Genomic DNA, 14,315 nt, shown 5'->3' with positions numbered 1-14,315 from the left:
TCTTAATAATGTGGAGAAGTTTCCATTTATGGGTGAGAAAAAACTTTTGTCTTCGTCTGCGAGGGACTTGCAGTTGAACTGCTTCAGGGTACAGCAGTAAAAGATTGTTCATACTATGTGGAGTGTATTCTGATTGGCCATTCATGCAATGAATATTTATTGTACATGATGTAACAATCCATGGTGCTGGAGTTATGGTGGTGGCACTTGAATTTCTTTTAAGTTGTTTGTTTGACGTCTGCAGACATACTGGAATATCAAAACTCTTTTGCAATGCCTCATTCATTTGATTTATAATAAGGACATCATGTAGTGCACATCAGCGTAAGTATTTAAGGTGTTTTTCAACTATCGTAAAATGTAAGATCTTTGCTATGGGTTAAGATGTGCTGAGCTTTCTCATAATGATGTATGGTCATCTATGCACAAATGAGCAACACATTTTAACAGGATGGTCAGAGAGGTGTCAGTGAGGCACAGTCTGCACACTCACACTGTCCTGGGAAGAGGTATATCATCTTTAAATGTGGGCCTGATCACCCAAAATGAATTGTAGCTGGGTTTCCTAGACTATTAGTGTGCAGGGCGTTGAGCAGGTCAGACTTGCAATATGACAGTAGCTCAGTGCTGACATGCACAAACATGTGCCTCATTCTAGATGACTGGGTGTGGACGCAATGACACAGAGAGCCACCTACAGAAAATAATTTCCTTTAATAATTTAAGACAGCATGTTCAACCTTACTGTGCCAGAGGGGTGTGACATTTTGACGTGTCAAACACAGGCGTGATAACATTAATATTCCAGTACCCATGATGCTTTTCTGCAATGACATGTCAAAATATTTGCTATTGTATGACAAAAAAAATCAGATAGTAAAGGCAATTTAACTCAGCACAGATATAAAGTTACAGTCAAAAACATTGATGCAATGTTTCCTTCCACTATATTTCGCGTCCAAAGCTTCACACAGTAAGCTACGTGTTACTTTTGCTCTCCGTTGGTTTTGAGTCCTTGAAGCCGGAGCAGCAGATGGAGTTTGCAGCATGAATCTCACAGCAGCGCCGCATCTCCCTTATCACATCCTCACACATGCTCTCCACGTATTTGTTAGCTGCAGCAGGAGGAGGAAAGAGTTAGCTAAACGATAACGTGATATAGCCATTCAACTGAGTGTTAGCTTCCATGTAGCTAGCTGTTATGTTACCTTGTAAACAGTGCTGAATTGCACACGCTTGTTTTTGACACGGGTCTTTCTGCGGCATGCCTGAGAGGGAACAGAAAGGGACAGTTTATAGTAGCTGTAAGTATATATCAAACACCGCATTACAAAGTACTGACGTCCACCTTTATCAAACAGTAGAAAGGTCGTCTGCTAGCGTTAGCCGCTAAGCTAACTCCACTTCCTTCTGCTACTGCGGGGCAATGTTTTGATCACGTGACGCGCCGACAGCCAATGAAATCATCTCTTTAAAGAGAGCAGCAGCGACCCCTGGCGGTCCGAGGTTAATATACAACAGATGACATGTTTCACTTAAACTACCTGTACTGGTGGAAAATGCTAATAAATAACACAAGTTAATAATTAATTGCTTCACACATGAGTTGTTAAAGGCAGTTTTTAATCTAAAAGACTAATGGCATGATGAGAAACTGCAGCATTTAAGTATTGTAATGCTCTCACAGCCTCCTGAGACCTTTTGTTTGGTGTGCATTTTTAGTTTCTCCTAGCTATTTGGGATCAGTAGGACCTGATAAGTACCAAAAACTGAACATTGTCAAAGATAATTAAGTCCCAGTGTCCTCACATGAGATGACAATAAAACCTCAACGTCTTCAAACAAGTGTCTTAGCTTGTTACTGTTGCTAAAATTGGTCAAATTTGTTGCCGTATCAAACTAAAAACATTATTAATCATAAATAAACAAGTTTCAAACATAAAATGTGATCAGGTTTTGGACCTTGTCCACTTTTGTGTCAGGATCTGCTGCAGGCTGACTTGGCAGAGATGGCTGCCATCTTGTTTTTACATGAATAGTGTATAATGGTTTTGCTACCACTAGATGCCAATAGGTGTCCATGAACAAGGACAACAGGTCTGAGCTAAGTAGAATGAAATATAAGGTCAGTTAAATCCAAAATGTGATGTCCTCATATGAGGACACAGGGTTCTTTTATGATAGTTGTGTAGCCATCAGTAAGTAACTTCATAGATTTATTCTAAACTATATATTTCAAGCCCATTTTCATCTAGCTTATTTGCTTTTACCTTACAATTTATTACAAAGAATTACAACCAATACATTCACAGTATGATAAAAAATAGATACATTAAATACAATGACTGTGCAGTTACAGTCTCCAATCTTATAAGCCACCTTTTCTCAAACACATCCTCCCTATTCCTGAGTGTGAGTCACTCTCTCCATGAATTGTACTTCTTGAATCATACTTTTCCATGTTATGAAATCTGGGGGGTTGGTATTTCCCACCCTTTGGTTAGCTGTTTCAGTGCTGTGATTCTCAAGATTCTGAATAGGTACTTTTCATCTTGACTAAGAGTAGCTGGAGGTGACACACTCTGCTTTTAAATACAGAGATCTTCCATCGACATAAACAGTTTCAACCATTGTGTATTTATTACTCCAGCATTGAGAGCTTGATCTTGTATATTTTGAGAGAATCTCTGGGGTCAGGCAGTATCTCATCTCTCTAAAACTTCAGTAAACACCTGTCTCCATTCTGTATGTTATTTGTATTTTCAACTCTTCTTCCAATTTGCATGATATTGGTTGTTTATTCTGTGTGCCTTGTAGAATTTCATATACTCTATACATTGTGTTTTTGTGTTTTCCATTATAGCAACTCATAATTTACTTAAATACTGACTTAAGTGTAGTTTTCCCCCCATTTCTGCTACTTTATACATCTACTCCATTCCATATTGGAGGCAAATATGGCCCTTTTATTCCACTACATTTATTTCATATCTTTAGTTTGGCTGCTAGTTACTTTTCATATTTAGATTATTGATGCAAAAATATCAATAGGCAGCTACACGTTTAAAGTGATGTACACATTAATGCATCAATAATTAAAATCCAGTGATATATGAGTATGAAATGGGCCTTTCTGCATGATGAGTGCTTTCACTTTTGCTATTTGTTTTTGTTCTTTTACTCAAGCAAGATTTGAATGCAAGACTTGTAACAGAGTATTTCTACACAGTAGTATTACTTTTACTTAAGTAAAAAATCAGAATACCTTTTCCAGCATCGGTAGCCTTCACACCCAACATTTGGATCCTGATTTGGGTCACTCTAAACTCAAACTATACTTATGCAGTCATTAATAATTAGGTCCTTCCTGTTCTATGGTGCTAATTATGTATTGCAGTTTGTGTCTTGAATTTTTCTGTCTTTTTTTTTTTTGCTGAGTCTGTTGTATCTTAATGCCCAGCTAGGGACGGACATTGTAAAGTAGCTTAGGCTATAAATACAGTGGTGTGTGGCATTTATGTATACTACATACTGGCCCCTATATGAATAAAATAGAATAAAATAAAGTTAAAAAAAATAAATAAATAAAAAAAATAAAATAGAATAAAATAAAGTAAAATAAAATAAAATAATAAAACAAATAAAATAAAATAAAATAAAACAAAATAAAATAGAATAAAATAAAACAAAACAAAACAATACAAAACAAACTAAAATAAAATACCATTAATGCTAATACAAAATCTTGTTGTAGTAGGTATAATATAAATAAGTGGAAAAACAATGTCTTAATTTTTCACTTTTATTCAAATAGGCAAATTAAGAAACAATATTTACAGTAATGGCCTGCTGATCTTTAACATTGTGTATTAAATTTCCAGCATGCATTAATAATAATGTAGTCATCATCACTATATCAAGAGTAGGGGTTACAAGATAATTTCATTAATACGAAAATAAGTCTAGCAAATAATATAAATTAGAGTAAGGGTATCACATGGGAAGCATAAAAAGTGACCTACATCCTAAACCACCGATCTACCTCACAGAATACATTCATGTTAAAATACTGACAAATTAAATGACAACATAGTATATTCAGATCTATTAAATGAGATCTAATTCTGCCTGATAGCGAGATCGTCATAAATATCTGTTGAGTCATGAATGTCATTTCTGTCTCCAAAGCAGCAACGGTAAAATCCCCTTAGCTGAATTCTCCTTGTGTGTCCAATGTGGTAATCTGATCCTGTCTCAAGATCTCTTGTTTCAAACACCTAAAGTAAAAGTGAAAGAAGATGCTGGTTAAGATGCAGGGTAAAGAGACACCATGTGCACTTCAGAGTCCCCCTTATACCTTTGGTCTTGGCCTTGACAATGAACTGCTTGCTCCTCTTCTCCAGTGGATTGGAGGCAGTGCAGGTGTAGGTCCCTGGCTGCAGTGAGGAGGAGGTAAGAACTGCTTCATCCTCCATCCTCTCCTGAATGGGATTGGAGGATTGCCAGCTGTACATGGGTGTGGGGTTTCCTATGGCAGTGCAGTTCAAGGTCAGTTCGGCACCTGCTATAAGGTCCAAGACCTCTGGCTCGGGACTGGGGAACGTTGGGGGAACTAGAGCAAAGACCACAGACATTGGATGCACCATCTTTAAAGCTGCAGTTGGTCACTTTTATAAACATAACTCAGGAAAAAACATACAAAAGAACTCTGTCAGATAGCGTCATGACTTACAGTACACAGAGGCATTAAGAGGCTCCGAGGTCACAGTAGGAGGTGGTTGTGGTCCCTCTGGTCCGAGCTCCAGCTCTGCTACGCACCTGTACTGTGCTCCGTTCTCGGCTTTGGTTGGCGTGACCATGAGGATAGAGGACACTTGGACAGGCGAGGGAGATGTGAGGTCGGAGAAGGAGTGGTTATAGACCTCAGTCTGCTCCTTGTACCACCTCAGGGTGAGGTACTGAACAGGTGCAATATTCTGCACCTCGCAGAGCAGCTGGTACTCTTTCCCTTCAACCATGGGGCCGGTGTGGTTCACAGGCCTGATCGAAACACTGTCTGGAGTTTCTAAATAAATGATAATACACAAAGCACATGTCAAACAGGTTTATGTCAGTCATCCATGTCTACACTGTGTAAGCATAGATGGATTATGAGACAATGTGCCCTGGGTATGCAAAGGGTGCAAACATCAGTCCTGCATAGGAGCAAGACACACAGACTTTGTGGTGGTTTTGCTTGTCTTCTTAGTAATTATGCATGTTTTTGTGGGTTTTTTTGTCTCCTTGTTGTTATTTTGTGTCTCTTTGTGGTTGTTTTGAGTCTTTAAGTAGTCATTTGGGTCACTTTTCAGGTAAATTTCTGTCTTTTGTGGTATTTTTGGTACTTTTTAGTCAATTTCTGTCACCTTGTGGTCGTTTTGTGTCTCCTTGTGGTTGTGTTGTGTCTTTTTGCAGTCATTTTGGTTACTTAAAGATACATTTCTGTCTTATTGAGGTCATTTTGTGTCTTTTTTAGTCATTTTGAGTCACTTCATAGTCATTTTGTGTCTCCGTGTGGTTGTTTAGTGTCTTTTTGTAATCATTTGGGTCACTTTAAGGTAAATTTCTGTGTCACTGAGGTCATTATGTGTCTTTTTTGGTAATTTTGAGTCACTTCATAGTCATTTTGTTTCTCCTTGTTGTTATTTTGTGTCTATTTTTGGTCATTTTGTGTCTCATTGTGCTTGTTTTGTTTCTTTTTGTAGTCATTTAAGTCACTTTGAGGTATTTTTATGTCTTATTGCGGTGATTTTTGAGTCTTTTTGTGGTATTTTTTTGTCAATTGGTGTTTTTTTGTAGTCATTTTGTGTCTCCTTGTGGTTGCTTTGTGTCTTTTTGTAGTCATTTGGATCACTTTGAGGTCATTTTCTGTCTTACTGAAGTGATTTTGTGTCTTCTGGTGGTATGTTTTGTATTTTGTTAGCACAATTTCTTTCATTTTGTAGTCATTTTGTGTCTCCTTGTGGTTGTTTTGTTTCTTTTTGTAGTCATTTGGGTCACTTTAAAGTAAATTTCTGTCTATTTCTGTCTTGCTGAGGTTATTTTGTGTCTTTTTGTGGTATTTCTTTGATCAATTTCTGTCACTTTGCAGTCATTTTGTGTCTCCTTGTGATTGTTTTGTTTCTTTTTGTAGACATTTAGGTCACTTTGAGGTAATTTTCTGTCTTATTGAGGTGATTTTGTGTCTTTCTTTGGTATGTTTGTATTTTATTTGCTCAATTTCTGACACTTTGTTGTCATTTTGTGTATCTTTGTGGTTGTGTTGTTCATTTTGTAGTTATTTTCCATTTCTTTGTATCTCTTTCTGGTCTTTTCGTGTCTCTATATCAGAATCAGAAATACTTTTTCTGATGGTCATGTTGAGTCTCTCTCTAGTCAGCACGTGATAATTTCAGTGACATTTTGCAAGTGAAGGCCAGGGAGGGGGCCCTGACACTCAGGGCCCCTGGGCCTGTGCCCTGTAGTCCCGTGTGTAGGCTCATAAAACAGCAGTTAACTTACTGTAGAGGACGAGGTTGAGTTTTTCCTCACACTGTCTCGGAGCTGTGAAAAACACACCATAGCAGATCGGCTCCTCTATCCAGTCAATGAGACTGTCCACCTTCCACTGGACGGACAGGTCCTGCTGAGTGTGCGCGGCGCTGATGGCCGACTCCCAGCCCAGGACGCGCACCGGGCGAGCGGCCTCGCAGCTGACCGACACCGGCTCCCCAAAACCCACCACGACCCTGGAGGGCTTGAGGATGAGGGAGCAGCCTTCACCTGACACTGAGACACACAGCAGCAGTCATTACAGCAGCAGGTGCCACCACCACTACCACCAGCTTCTTTCCACTTGGAGCACTTTCATTTTTACGCAGGCTGTGGCTATTATGTAACCCTGTTCTAACACACAGGGGAACCACAAGAAATACATCGGGGATTGGCTTTATTTATAAAATACTCCTGTCTATAATAATGAATATAAATATGTTTAACTCGCAACAGGATGTGTACTTTACAGGCCCATGTTTAACTCCTATCACGTTATAATTTTGGTTGCGGAATATAGTGTCGCCATTCAAACACAAACAAACATATTTTTAGGCTACAAAGATCTATAACACACCACAGTCTTTAAAATGAAAAACAAACCAATGCTTTATCTTGTTTTTGCACTGTTAATCGCTCCCACATTCATGTTATCACCGACTAGAGGTCATAGTTTGCCTGCTGCACCACTATTTTCATAAGACAATTACCGCACCAAACCCAGCAAGTGAGAAAAAACACTACTTCTTACCTGAGTAAAACATGCAAAGCGTCAGAATCCATTTGAGAAACTTGTTCTCCATGTTATTTCCTGCACCGAGCCGTCGATTAACGGGCGAGAGCGAGCAAAAATTCCAACTTGAACAAGCTTGGCAACTCTGCAGGGAACTATGTTGGAACAAAAGGGCCCCCTTTCTCCCAGCTGACTTTGGGGGTGGGGGGTAAAAGGGAAAGAGGGAAATTTAACAGGTGGCAGGCCTCTGAAAAACACAGCTCAATCTTTTGTACTGCATTGATCTTGTGAGCATTTTTAACAGGAAATTAAACACCACAGTGAGTGTCCCACCAGGAGGAATGTGGATATACAACAGGCCTGCCACATGAGCATGTTTACAGTGTGGAGATAACATTGTGCTCAGGATACAAGAGAACTCAAGCTTCCATTTTCATGTTTGGTTTATTAGAATTTATGCAGAGACAAATGTGGTTGTCACTTTCATGTTTACATCTCCAAAACATTTACAATAACTGAGACACCATCCAGCTCCTGCAGCCTTTTCCTCTCCAAACTGACAGAATAACCTTTGACTCCAGAAAAAATAGACATAAATCTAAACTAGACATTTATTATATTGAGTAAAGGGTATGTTTTATCCTCTCTACATTCCAGTCTTGGGTGTGATCATGTTTCAAACCAAAGATTTTTATCTCTTGATTCACCGTCTTGTCATGACTGGCTGTGAACAAAAGCATGTTTTCAGTTCGGCTTGTACACTTGTCTCCATTTGCCTCTGAACTCCCAACGCTTTGTGAAATCCCAGCAGGCAGGCAGTGTTGGTGCAGCATGTAGCTTGTAAGTCTCACACTGTGACTAGAATGCAACACAGCGTATCCGCTCTGACCGCAAATGCAAAGTGCAAGTGAGCGAGTAATCGGATGCTTCTCAGTGTATTCATGGGGAGCACAGCTGGGAATCTCAATGTACAGATTACAGCTCACGCTCGCTTCACTTCAGATACACTCCTCTCTCTTCTAGTTCTCCGGAGAAATATGTAGCTTGTATCTGTGTCTATAATAAAACTTTTTTTTTTTTAACTCCATGACAAATTGGGCAACATCCTCTCTGCCAGGTTGTCATGGCAACACAGTCAGGGCATACACAAACAGTGCTTTCTGGCAGAGCCCTCAGTGGGAATGACAGGGACTGAACATAAAGAACATGGTGTCAGAAAAAAAGGTTTATATTGGCAACCGTGGGCAGGATAGCAAATGCTCTCCTTTACATTCACTTTGTGCAGTGCTAATTAGTATGGCAGCCCGAGCACTGTATAATGTAAGCCCGACTGAATGAGAGGGAGAAAGTTGGAGAGAGAGGTCCAAGATGTTGACAAAAGGTGGCAGTGAAAACATAGTCATGAAAGACACTGGTTTGACTTTGCCTCGATCAGTATTCTGCCTAAGGATGTCACTGAAGGAGGAGTCGACTAGAATTTAACAACCAAAGCATAAGCACAAAATATGTTCACATTTTAAGTTGTACCCTTTTTCCAATTGATTCAACTCGAATAAAAAAGACTACACATGGAAATCAGCTTCTTTCTTTTTTTTTTTTTTTACTGGCAAATTACACAAACTGTCCAATACATAATTGACTGGCTCATTTTTGGGCAATTAAAAAAAAAAGCATCTAATTGTCTCTAGCAAATGAAATCGATGGTACACAATAGAAATGGCATGGTCAGTATTCTCAGTGCAAACATAATTCAACATTCCAGAGCTGTACCAGCGCGTAAAAAAATATCATTTGGTAAAAAATTATCTTATAGAACATGAAATGAGAAGAATCCATCCATACAATAACAATAAAAACCTAGCACTATCAACACTGTTCCCAGCTGCAGTTGTCAGAGCACACTCAAGTAATTACTGGAGCTGTATCGTTGTGTCTGGAAAGTATGTCGTAAAAAATTAAACAGCTAAATATACCTGAGTGGATGAAAATGCCGTTTGGATCTATTGTGCTGTTTGTAGACTCAAAAAATGATGAGTACCAAAGCAAATTAATGCAAAAAATAAAGCAACAATGGCTGCTGAATCAGTACTGTTTAGACACATTCAAGCATGAATAACCATGATTATGACTTACCAGACATATTCAGTAAGTATTTAGTAGTAAGTATTTAGTAGTATTTTTTTCCCCAAGGAGTGCAGCTACTGACTGACCAAAGGCATAACCCAAGCGTTAGTTTTTTGGCCACATGCAGGCAGAACTTTCCAACAAGCTGTCAAACCCACTGTCCTTACCTATAATGTGCTTATAAATGTATTGTGTCCACTCTCATGTCTTTCCATGTTCAGATTTCATTAGTTGCTTGGGAGCTGGAAAGGCAGCATACAGTGGGTTTTGCTGGAAACCACTTCCTGCTGGTGGCTGATGAGAGCAGCTCAGATTGACCCATGCAGCAAATTTGCTGGCCACAAAACAAAAACAGCTTAAAGAGCTAATTAGAGGTTTGCATTAATGCTCCTGGGTACCACAGTAATTTGATTCAGTCAGAGTGTTTGCATGCACCCATGTAACCAGATTAAAGTCAGCTTTTTATATTTGCACATTGTTAGGACACAGATTTCAGACAGCGAAAGCGCACTGCTGTGACACCACAGTGGCACAATGAAAGGAGAGTACAAAATAATGCCATCTTAAGTCAGACTAAAACTGAAACTCAAAGTAGCCTGTAGAAGTCTAAATGCGGGGCGAAGCAGTCAGGAAGTAGCATCATTACAAAACTTAAAATAAGTGAGTTATGCTTCCAGATATTATTTTGGGGCTGTGCTGCAGGAATACACACATTTACAGTAACCAGGCTACTGCAGTGTATGTTAATGTGCTCTCTCATTATCGGTGTATCCTGTTTTTTTCCTAAATAACATAATAACTTGTTAGTAAAACAATATTGATGAGCGGCACTTCAAAGACAGTTGATAGGATTATGCATTCTTAAAGCTGCAGCGGCCAAGCGCAAGCAGAAGTCCGCCAACTGAGCACGCAGAGCAGATCATGCTCACACGCCTTAAAGAAGTGATATCCAAGCACAAAAAAAAAACATTAAAAAAGGCACCATGTTCATCACAAAGCCATGCTAAATTTAAGTTAAAAAAAAGTTGTCCTCATACAGGTCCCGATGAGGTAGGCTGTCCTTTGAGATAGCTGCCTTTGTTGCAAGAAAACGTTCCTTCAGGTGTCACAAAAAAAACACCGCTGATGAGGAGCAGGACTCCCAGGGCCGTAAATCCTCCAACCAAGGCTGCGAAGGTTGTGCGATCCCCTGTGGGAGACGGGAGTTTTTGTTACATTCTCTCTCTCAGCTCATCTGACACTCTGCTCTTGCAGCAAAAGTGTGCCTTTTTGTTTGCGATAAACCACACATGCCAAAATAAAGATTAGAGCAAGGAACACAGCCATTAAAATCCCAGCAGTGGTTCCAGCGTGACTACCTGATGGAGAACATGGAGGGGTTATAGAATAATTAACACTGCAAGACAATGATGGAGTAAAACAAGCTGATAAACTTTGGTGATGATATCTTACTTGGACCTTCGACGACAGTGAAATATTTGGTCATGGTGCCCTGGGTGTTTGACGCTGTGCAGTGGTAGGTCCCTGGAAGCTCAAAGGACGGGGTTAGAATGGCTTGACTCTCATCTTGCTTTGTATTTGTCCGTTGTACTGAATGTGGGAAATGCCAGCTGTATACCGGCGTTGGGTTTCCTGTAGCAGTGCAATCTAAAATGATTTTAGTACCATCTGAGATTTCCAGCGTCTCATTTTCAGGCTGGGTGAAGGCGGGGGAGTCTGAGGAAATACATGAAATTTGAATACAGACAGAGAGAGACAAACAAATAGAAATGAATACACAATCAGAGAAAGGCAAAACACACCCAATACTATCTTACAAATCCAACAACTGTGACAGTTAAAGCTAGGGTGGGCAGGCTTTTTTGTCATATTTGTTGAAAATCTCTTTTTCCCCCCAACAGCAATCAACAAATAAACACTTGCCGAATTCGAGCTCATAGATCACATGATTCCTTTCTATGCAACTATTGGCGAATCTCATTCAAGGAGCCCTATTTAAACTGCTCTGGCCTGCCTCCTGTTGCTGCTTCCTCTGCAAGCCGCTTTGCAACCCACCTCCACCCCAGCTCCTCCTTTTCATGCTGTGCCTGACTTATCAATGCCATTTCTGTTTGTCATTGATGCTGCTCTGATCTGTTCCTGGGGGTCTTTGCTGCTGCTCTCCCTGCCTTAGGCTTTTCATGTAGGTGCATGGAAGGTCAGGGAGGTTTGCTCTCTATACCTCAGGCTTTCCTCATTTGCAAGTGGAAAGGCAGACAGGTGTACACTCTCTGCCTTAGGCTTTCCATGTATGCGCATGGAAGGGCAGGGAGGTTTGCTCTCTATACCTCAGGCTTTCCTCATTTGCAAGTGGAAAGGCAGACAGGTGTACACTCTCTGCCTTAGGCGTTCCACGTAGGCACGTGGAAGAGGCTTTCTGCGTAGGCCCGAGGAAAGGCAGAGAGGCCCCAGAACAGCGCCATACCGTCAAATATAACACTGCAAATGGAAATAAAGTTTTCTTTGACTAAAGTTTTCCTGACTGAAATGCTGCCTAGGACAGAGAGGAGAGAGCTAAAGGAGGAGGGTGTATTTTCAAATCCTGCCATTTTCTTTTTGTCCTTTGCCAGATTTCTGCCTACACCAGCTTTAAATCAAGATGGCATTAAAAACTTACACAGTACAATCACTTCTTGTGGCTTTGATTGGACCGTGGGCATATTTGGTACTGGTGGCAAAAGGTCCAGCTTTGCTTCACACCAGAACTGAGTTCCATTGTCTCCTCTTTGGGCGGTCAGATCGAAGGCAGACAATATATTGTCTGGATATGGAGTGGACCCCTCATGTTTCTCCGTATAGATGATCTGATCCCCTTTATACCAGTGCACAGAGACATTTGCTACTGGTGCAACATTAACAATGTCACACCACATGCGATACTTCTCACCCTCGATCATGGGGCCCAATTGACCCGGCTGAGTCATCGACACACTGTCTGGCAGTTCTGTATTTAAAAAAACAAAAGTGTAAAGATGTTCGACGAAAAGCATTCAACATTAAAAGTATTGAACGGTCAAAAACGACAAGGAGCATGTTCGGCAATTTCAGATAAAGTAAAGGGCCACTTACTGTACACAGTGACTGGTAGGGATTCTACACACTGAGTACCATCATGGAGATTGATGAAGCACATTGGTCCAACATCCCAATGTACCACATAGTCTACTTTAAAGAGAACAGATGACACCCCTTTTTGAAGTCCTACTGTTTCGAATATGGACTCCCAGCCCATTGATGCTGTCTGGTTGGATGATGAGCTGCAGTTGGCTGAGAGGGGATCTCCAAATTTCACCACAGCACTTGAAGGGCTCATCTCGACTGTGCAGGAGGAACTCACAGACATTCCTAGAATTACAAAGTATGAATTTAATCTTATATTACAAGCAGCCATGTACAAAACAGTGTTTTATAAATCATTCTAGTTTGGATTTTGACCAAGCAAAGGCTCATGAGACACAGTGAATGAGTTGCAGAGTGATCACCAGGTGAAAAAACAGTAGTTCTTGTCAGATAAATGATCTCACAGATGATTTAAAACTAACTTTATCAACAATGTAAATGCATGTTTTAAGTGTAAAACTGTATTTACACTAAATGGGAGCCTGCTTTGTCTGGTGTTTGACATTCAGCCCAAGTGTTTACAACAATGTTCACAGAAATCAAACACATGTTTTTTGTTAAGTAGGTTTACAAATCCATGTCGTGCATGCTGCTGCCCTCTTGCACAACAATGGGATTTTGCAAAATAAAGTTTTCCCCCAAACAAAGTTGCACAAAGACTTAGTAAAGGTCTAAGAAAGCACGGTTAAACTTTAATCCCCGACCATAAATAACAAACCGATGAGCAGACTGATTAAACAATGGGCGTAGGCCACCCAGAGGACTCGACGCTGTAACACTATCGACACGCAAAATGGGACTTAACATGTAACGCTGATGAATAAAAGGCAAACACACACGACAGAGTAGTTACCTGTACACGATAATAGGACGCTTAACACGAGGAGCCACTTCATGGTTTCGTCGGTGCGCCGAGCAGAAACACTGTACCACGAAATCAAATATGAAAAAAGCTCAAGCAGGTAAACTTGTTTCCAGATCCGTGTCCCTCGTAGATATGCGCTGTACTTTTCCTTTCACCTGTGACTGAGATCATCGACAGTCCCGAATACAGCACTACCCTGTGATGCATTAACGTGCTCCTCGTAAAGTCCTACAGGCTGTGGAGTGATGTGGTCTGCAGTGTGGTCGCTGCTGGTTGTGGGACTGTTCTTTACTTGTCAGGGGAGAATTGTGGCTGGGGTGTTTTTTTCTCCCTGATGCTACAGATATTTTCCCTTAAACCTCCCTGAGTGACTGGCAAAATGCACGACCCTCCCTCCACCATAAATTAGTTGTTACATTTTAAAACCCTACCCTTTGATGTTTGAAAGTTAAGTGTAAGAAGAAGACGATATCCTGAAGGTGGCCTCGCTTTTTTAACTTTTGTCATGCATAAATTGATTTTGGATTATAATGTAAAATGATCGAAATCTAAAAGAATTGAGGATTATAATTTAGAGCGGTGGTTCCCAACCGGGGGGACGTGACCCCCTCAGGAGGGTGCCAAAGAGCCACAGGGGGGGTCAGGAAGCCCTCTTGATTTTAACCCTCTGGAGTTGATGAACACGCCAGTGCTTCCAAATCACATGATCGATTTAAGATGACGTAGCAGCAAGACGCAGCCTCCTTTCAACTTGTGTCGAAACTTCAAACTATGTACCAGTTTTAAATCATGGTGATAGGCAAAGTAAAACCAGACTTATAATAAATAATTTACGCCGTGCTTTTTCCTGAATATTGTCGTCAC

The 14,315-nt window shown here is 40.4% G+C and overlaps 3 protein-coding genes across 5 annotated transcripts; all 3 read right to left on the bottom strand.

The window, feature by feature from the left end:
• Positions 1-695: 695 nt before the first annotated feature.
• On the bottom strand, positions 696-1,459 carry cmc4 (C-x(9)-C motif containing 4 homolog (S. cerevisiae)). Of its 2 annotated transcripts, XM_050069180.1 has the most exons (3): positions 1,349-1,459; positions 1,209-1,268; positions 696-1,115 (listed from the first exon to the last, which is right to left on the bottom strand). In XM_050069180.1, the coding sequence occupies exons 2-3, from the start codon at positions 1,264-1,266 to the stop codon at positions 979-981; spliced, it is 195 nt and encodes a 64-aa protein (XP_049925137.1). In that variant the 5' UTR covers positions 1,267-1,268; positions 1,349-1,459; the 3' UTR covers positions 696-978. The 2 variants fall into 2 exon arrangements, with proteins under 2 accessions (XP_049925137.1, XP_049925138.1); XM_050069181.1 differs by lacking the exon at positions 1,349-1,459 and having other exon boundaries at positions 1,209-1,348.
• Positions 1,460-3,788: 2,329 nt separating this feature from the next.
• LOC126405383 (hemicentin-2-like) lies at positions 3,789-7,577 on the bottom strand. Its single transcript, XM_050069097.1, has 5 exons — positions 7,322-7,577; positions 6,541-6,807; positions 4,733-5,065; positions 4,358-4,612; positions 3,789-4,277 (listed from the first exon to the last, which is right to left on the bottom strand). The coding sequence occupies exons 1-5, from the start codon at positions 7,371-7,373 to the stop codon at positions 4,270-4,272; spliced, it is 915 nt and encodes a 304-aa protein (XP_049925054.1). The 5' UTR covers positions 7,374-7,577; the 3' UTR covers positions 3,789-4,269.
• Positions 7,578-8,887: 1,310 nt separating this feature from the next.
• On the bottom strand, positions 8,888-13,808 carry LOC126405733 (intercellular adhesion molecule 1-like). Of its 2 annotated transcripts, none has more exons than XM_050069625.1 (5): positions 13,440-13,771; positions 12,536-12,811; positions 12,084-12,410; positions 10,880-11,143; positions 8,888-10,616 (listed from the first exon to the last, which is right to left on the bottom strand). In XM_050069625.1, exons 1-5 carry the CDS (start codon positions 13,480-13,482, stop codon positions 10,459-10,461), a joined length of 1,068 nt encoding a protein of 355 aa, XP_049925582.1. In that variant the 5' UTR covers positions 13,483-13,771; the 3' UTR covers positions 8,888-10,458. The 2 variants fall into 2 exon arrangements, with proteins under 2 accessions (XP_049925582.1, XP_049925583.1); XM_050069626.1 differs by lacking the exon at positions 8,888-10,616 and adding an exon at positions 10,626-10,785 and having other exon boundaries at positions 13,440-13,808.
• Between the last annotated feature and the right edge of the window lie 507 nt (positions 13,809-14,315).

The sequence above is a fragment of the Epinephelus moara genome, chromosome 18 (genome assembly GCF_006386435.1).
Source record: "Epinephelus moara isolate mb chromosome 18, YSFRI_EMoa_1.0, whole genome shotgun sequence".
Classification (NCBI taxonomy): domain Eukaryota; kingdom Metazoa; phylum Chordata; class Actinopteri; order Perciformes; family Serranidae; genus Epinephelus; species Epinephelus moara.
This window is presented reverse-complemented; position numbering and strand designations above follow the sequence as displayed.

Bases quoted from the DNA above. Each gene is read 5' to 3' on its own strand.
- cmc4 (XM_050069180.1), bottom strand. From the start codon at position 1,266: ATGCCGCAGAAAGACCCGTGTCAAAAACAAGCGTGTGCAATTCAGCAC. The intron at 1,116-1,208 runs GTAACATAACAG...CTCCTGCTGCAG, and splicing joins AATTCAGCACTGTTTACAAG to CTAACAAATACGTGGAGAGC.
- LOC126405383 (XM_050069097.1), bottom strand. From the start codon at position 7,373: ATGGAGAACAAGTTTCTCAAATGGATTCTGACGCTTTGCATGTTTTAC. The intron at 5,066-6,540 runs GTAAGTTAACTG...TCATTTATTTAG, and splicing joins ACTCAACCTCGTCCTCTACA to AAACTCCAGACAGTGTTTCG. The intron at 4,613-4,732 runs GTAAGTCATGAC...TCTTTGCTCTAG, and splicing joins TCTTAATGCCTCTGTGTACT to TTCCCCCAACGTTCCCCAGT.
- LOC126405733 (XM_050069625.1), bottom strand. From the start codon at position 13,482: ATGAAGTGGCTCCTCGTGTTAAGCGTCCTATTATCGTGTACAG. The intron at 12,411-12,535 runs GTAAGTGGCCCT...TTTTAAATACAG, and splicing joins CCTACCAGTCACTGTGTACA to AACTGCCAGACAGTGTGTCG. The intron at 10,617-10,879 runs GTAAGATATCAT...CGTCTCCCACAG, and splicing joins CACTGTCGTCGAAGGTCCAA to GGGATCGCACAACCTTCGCA.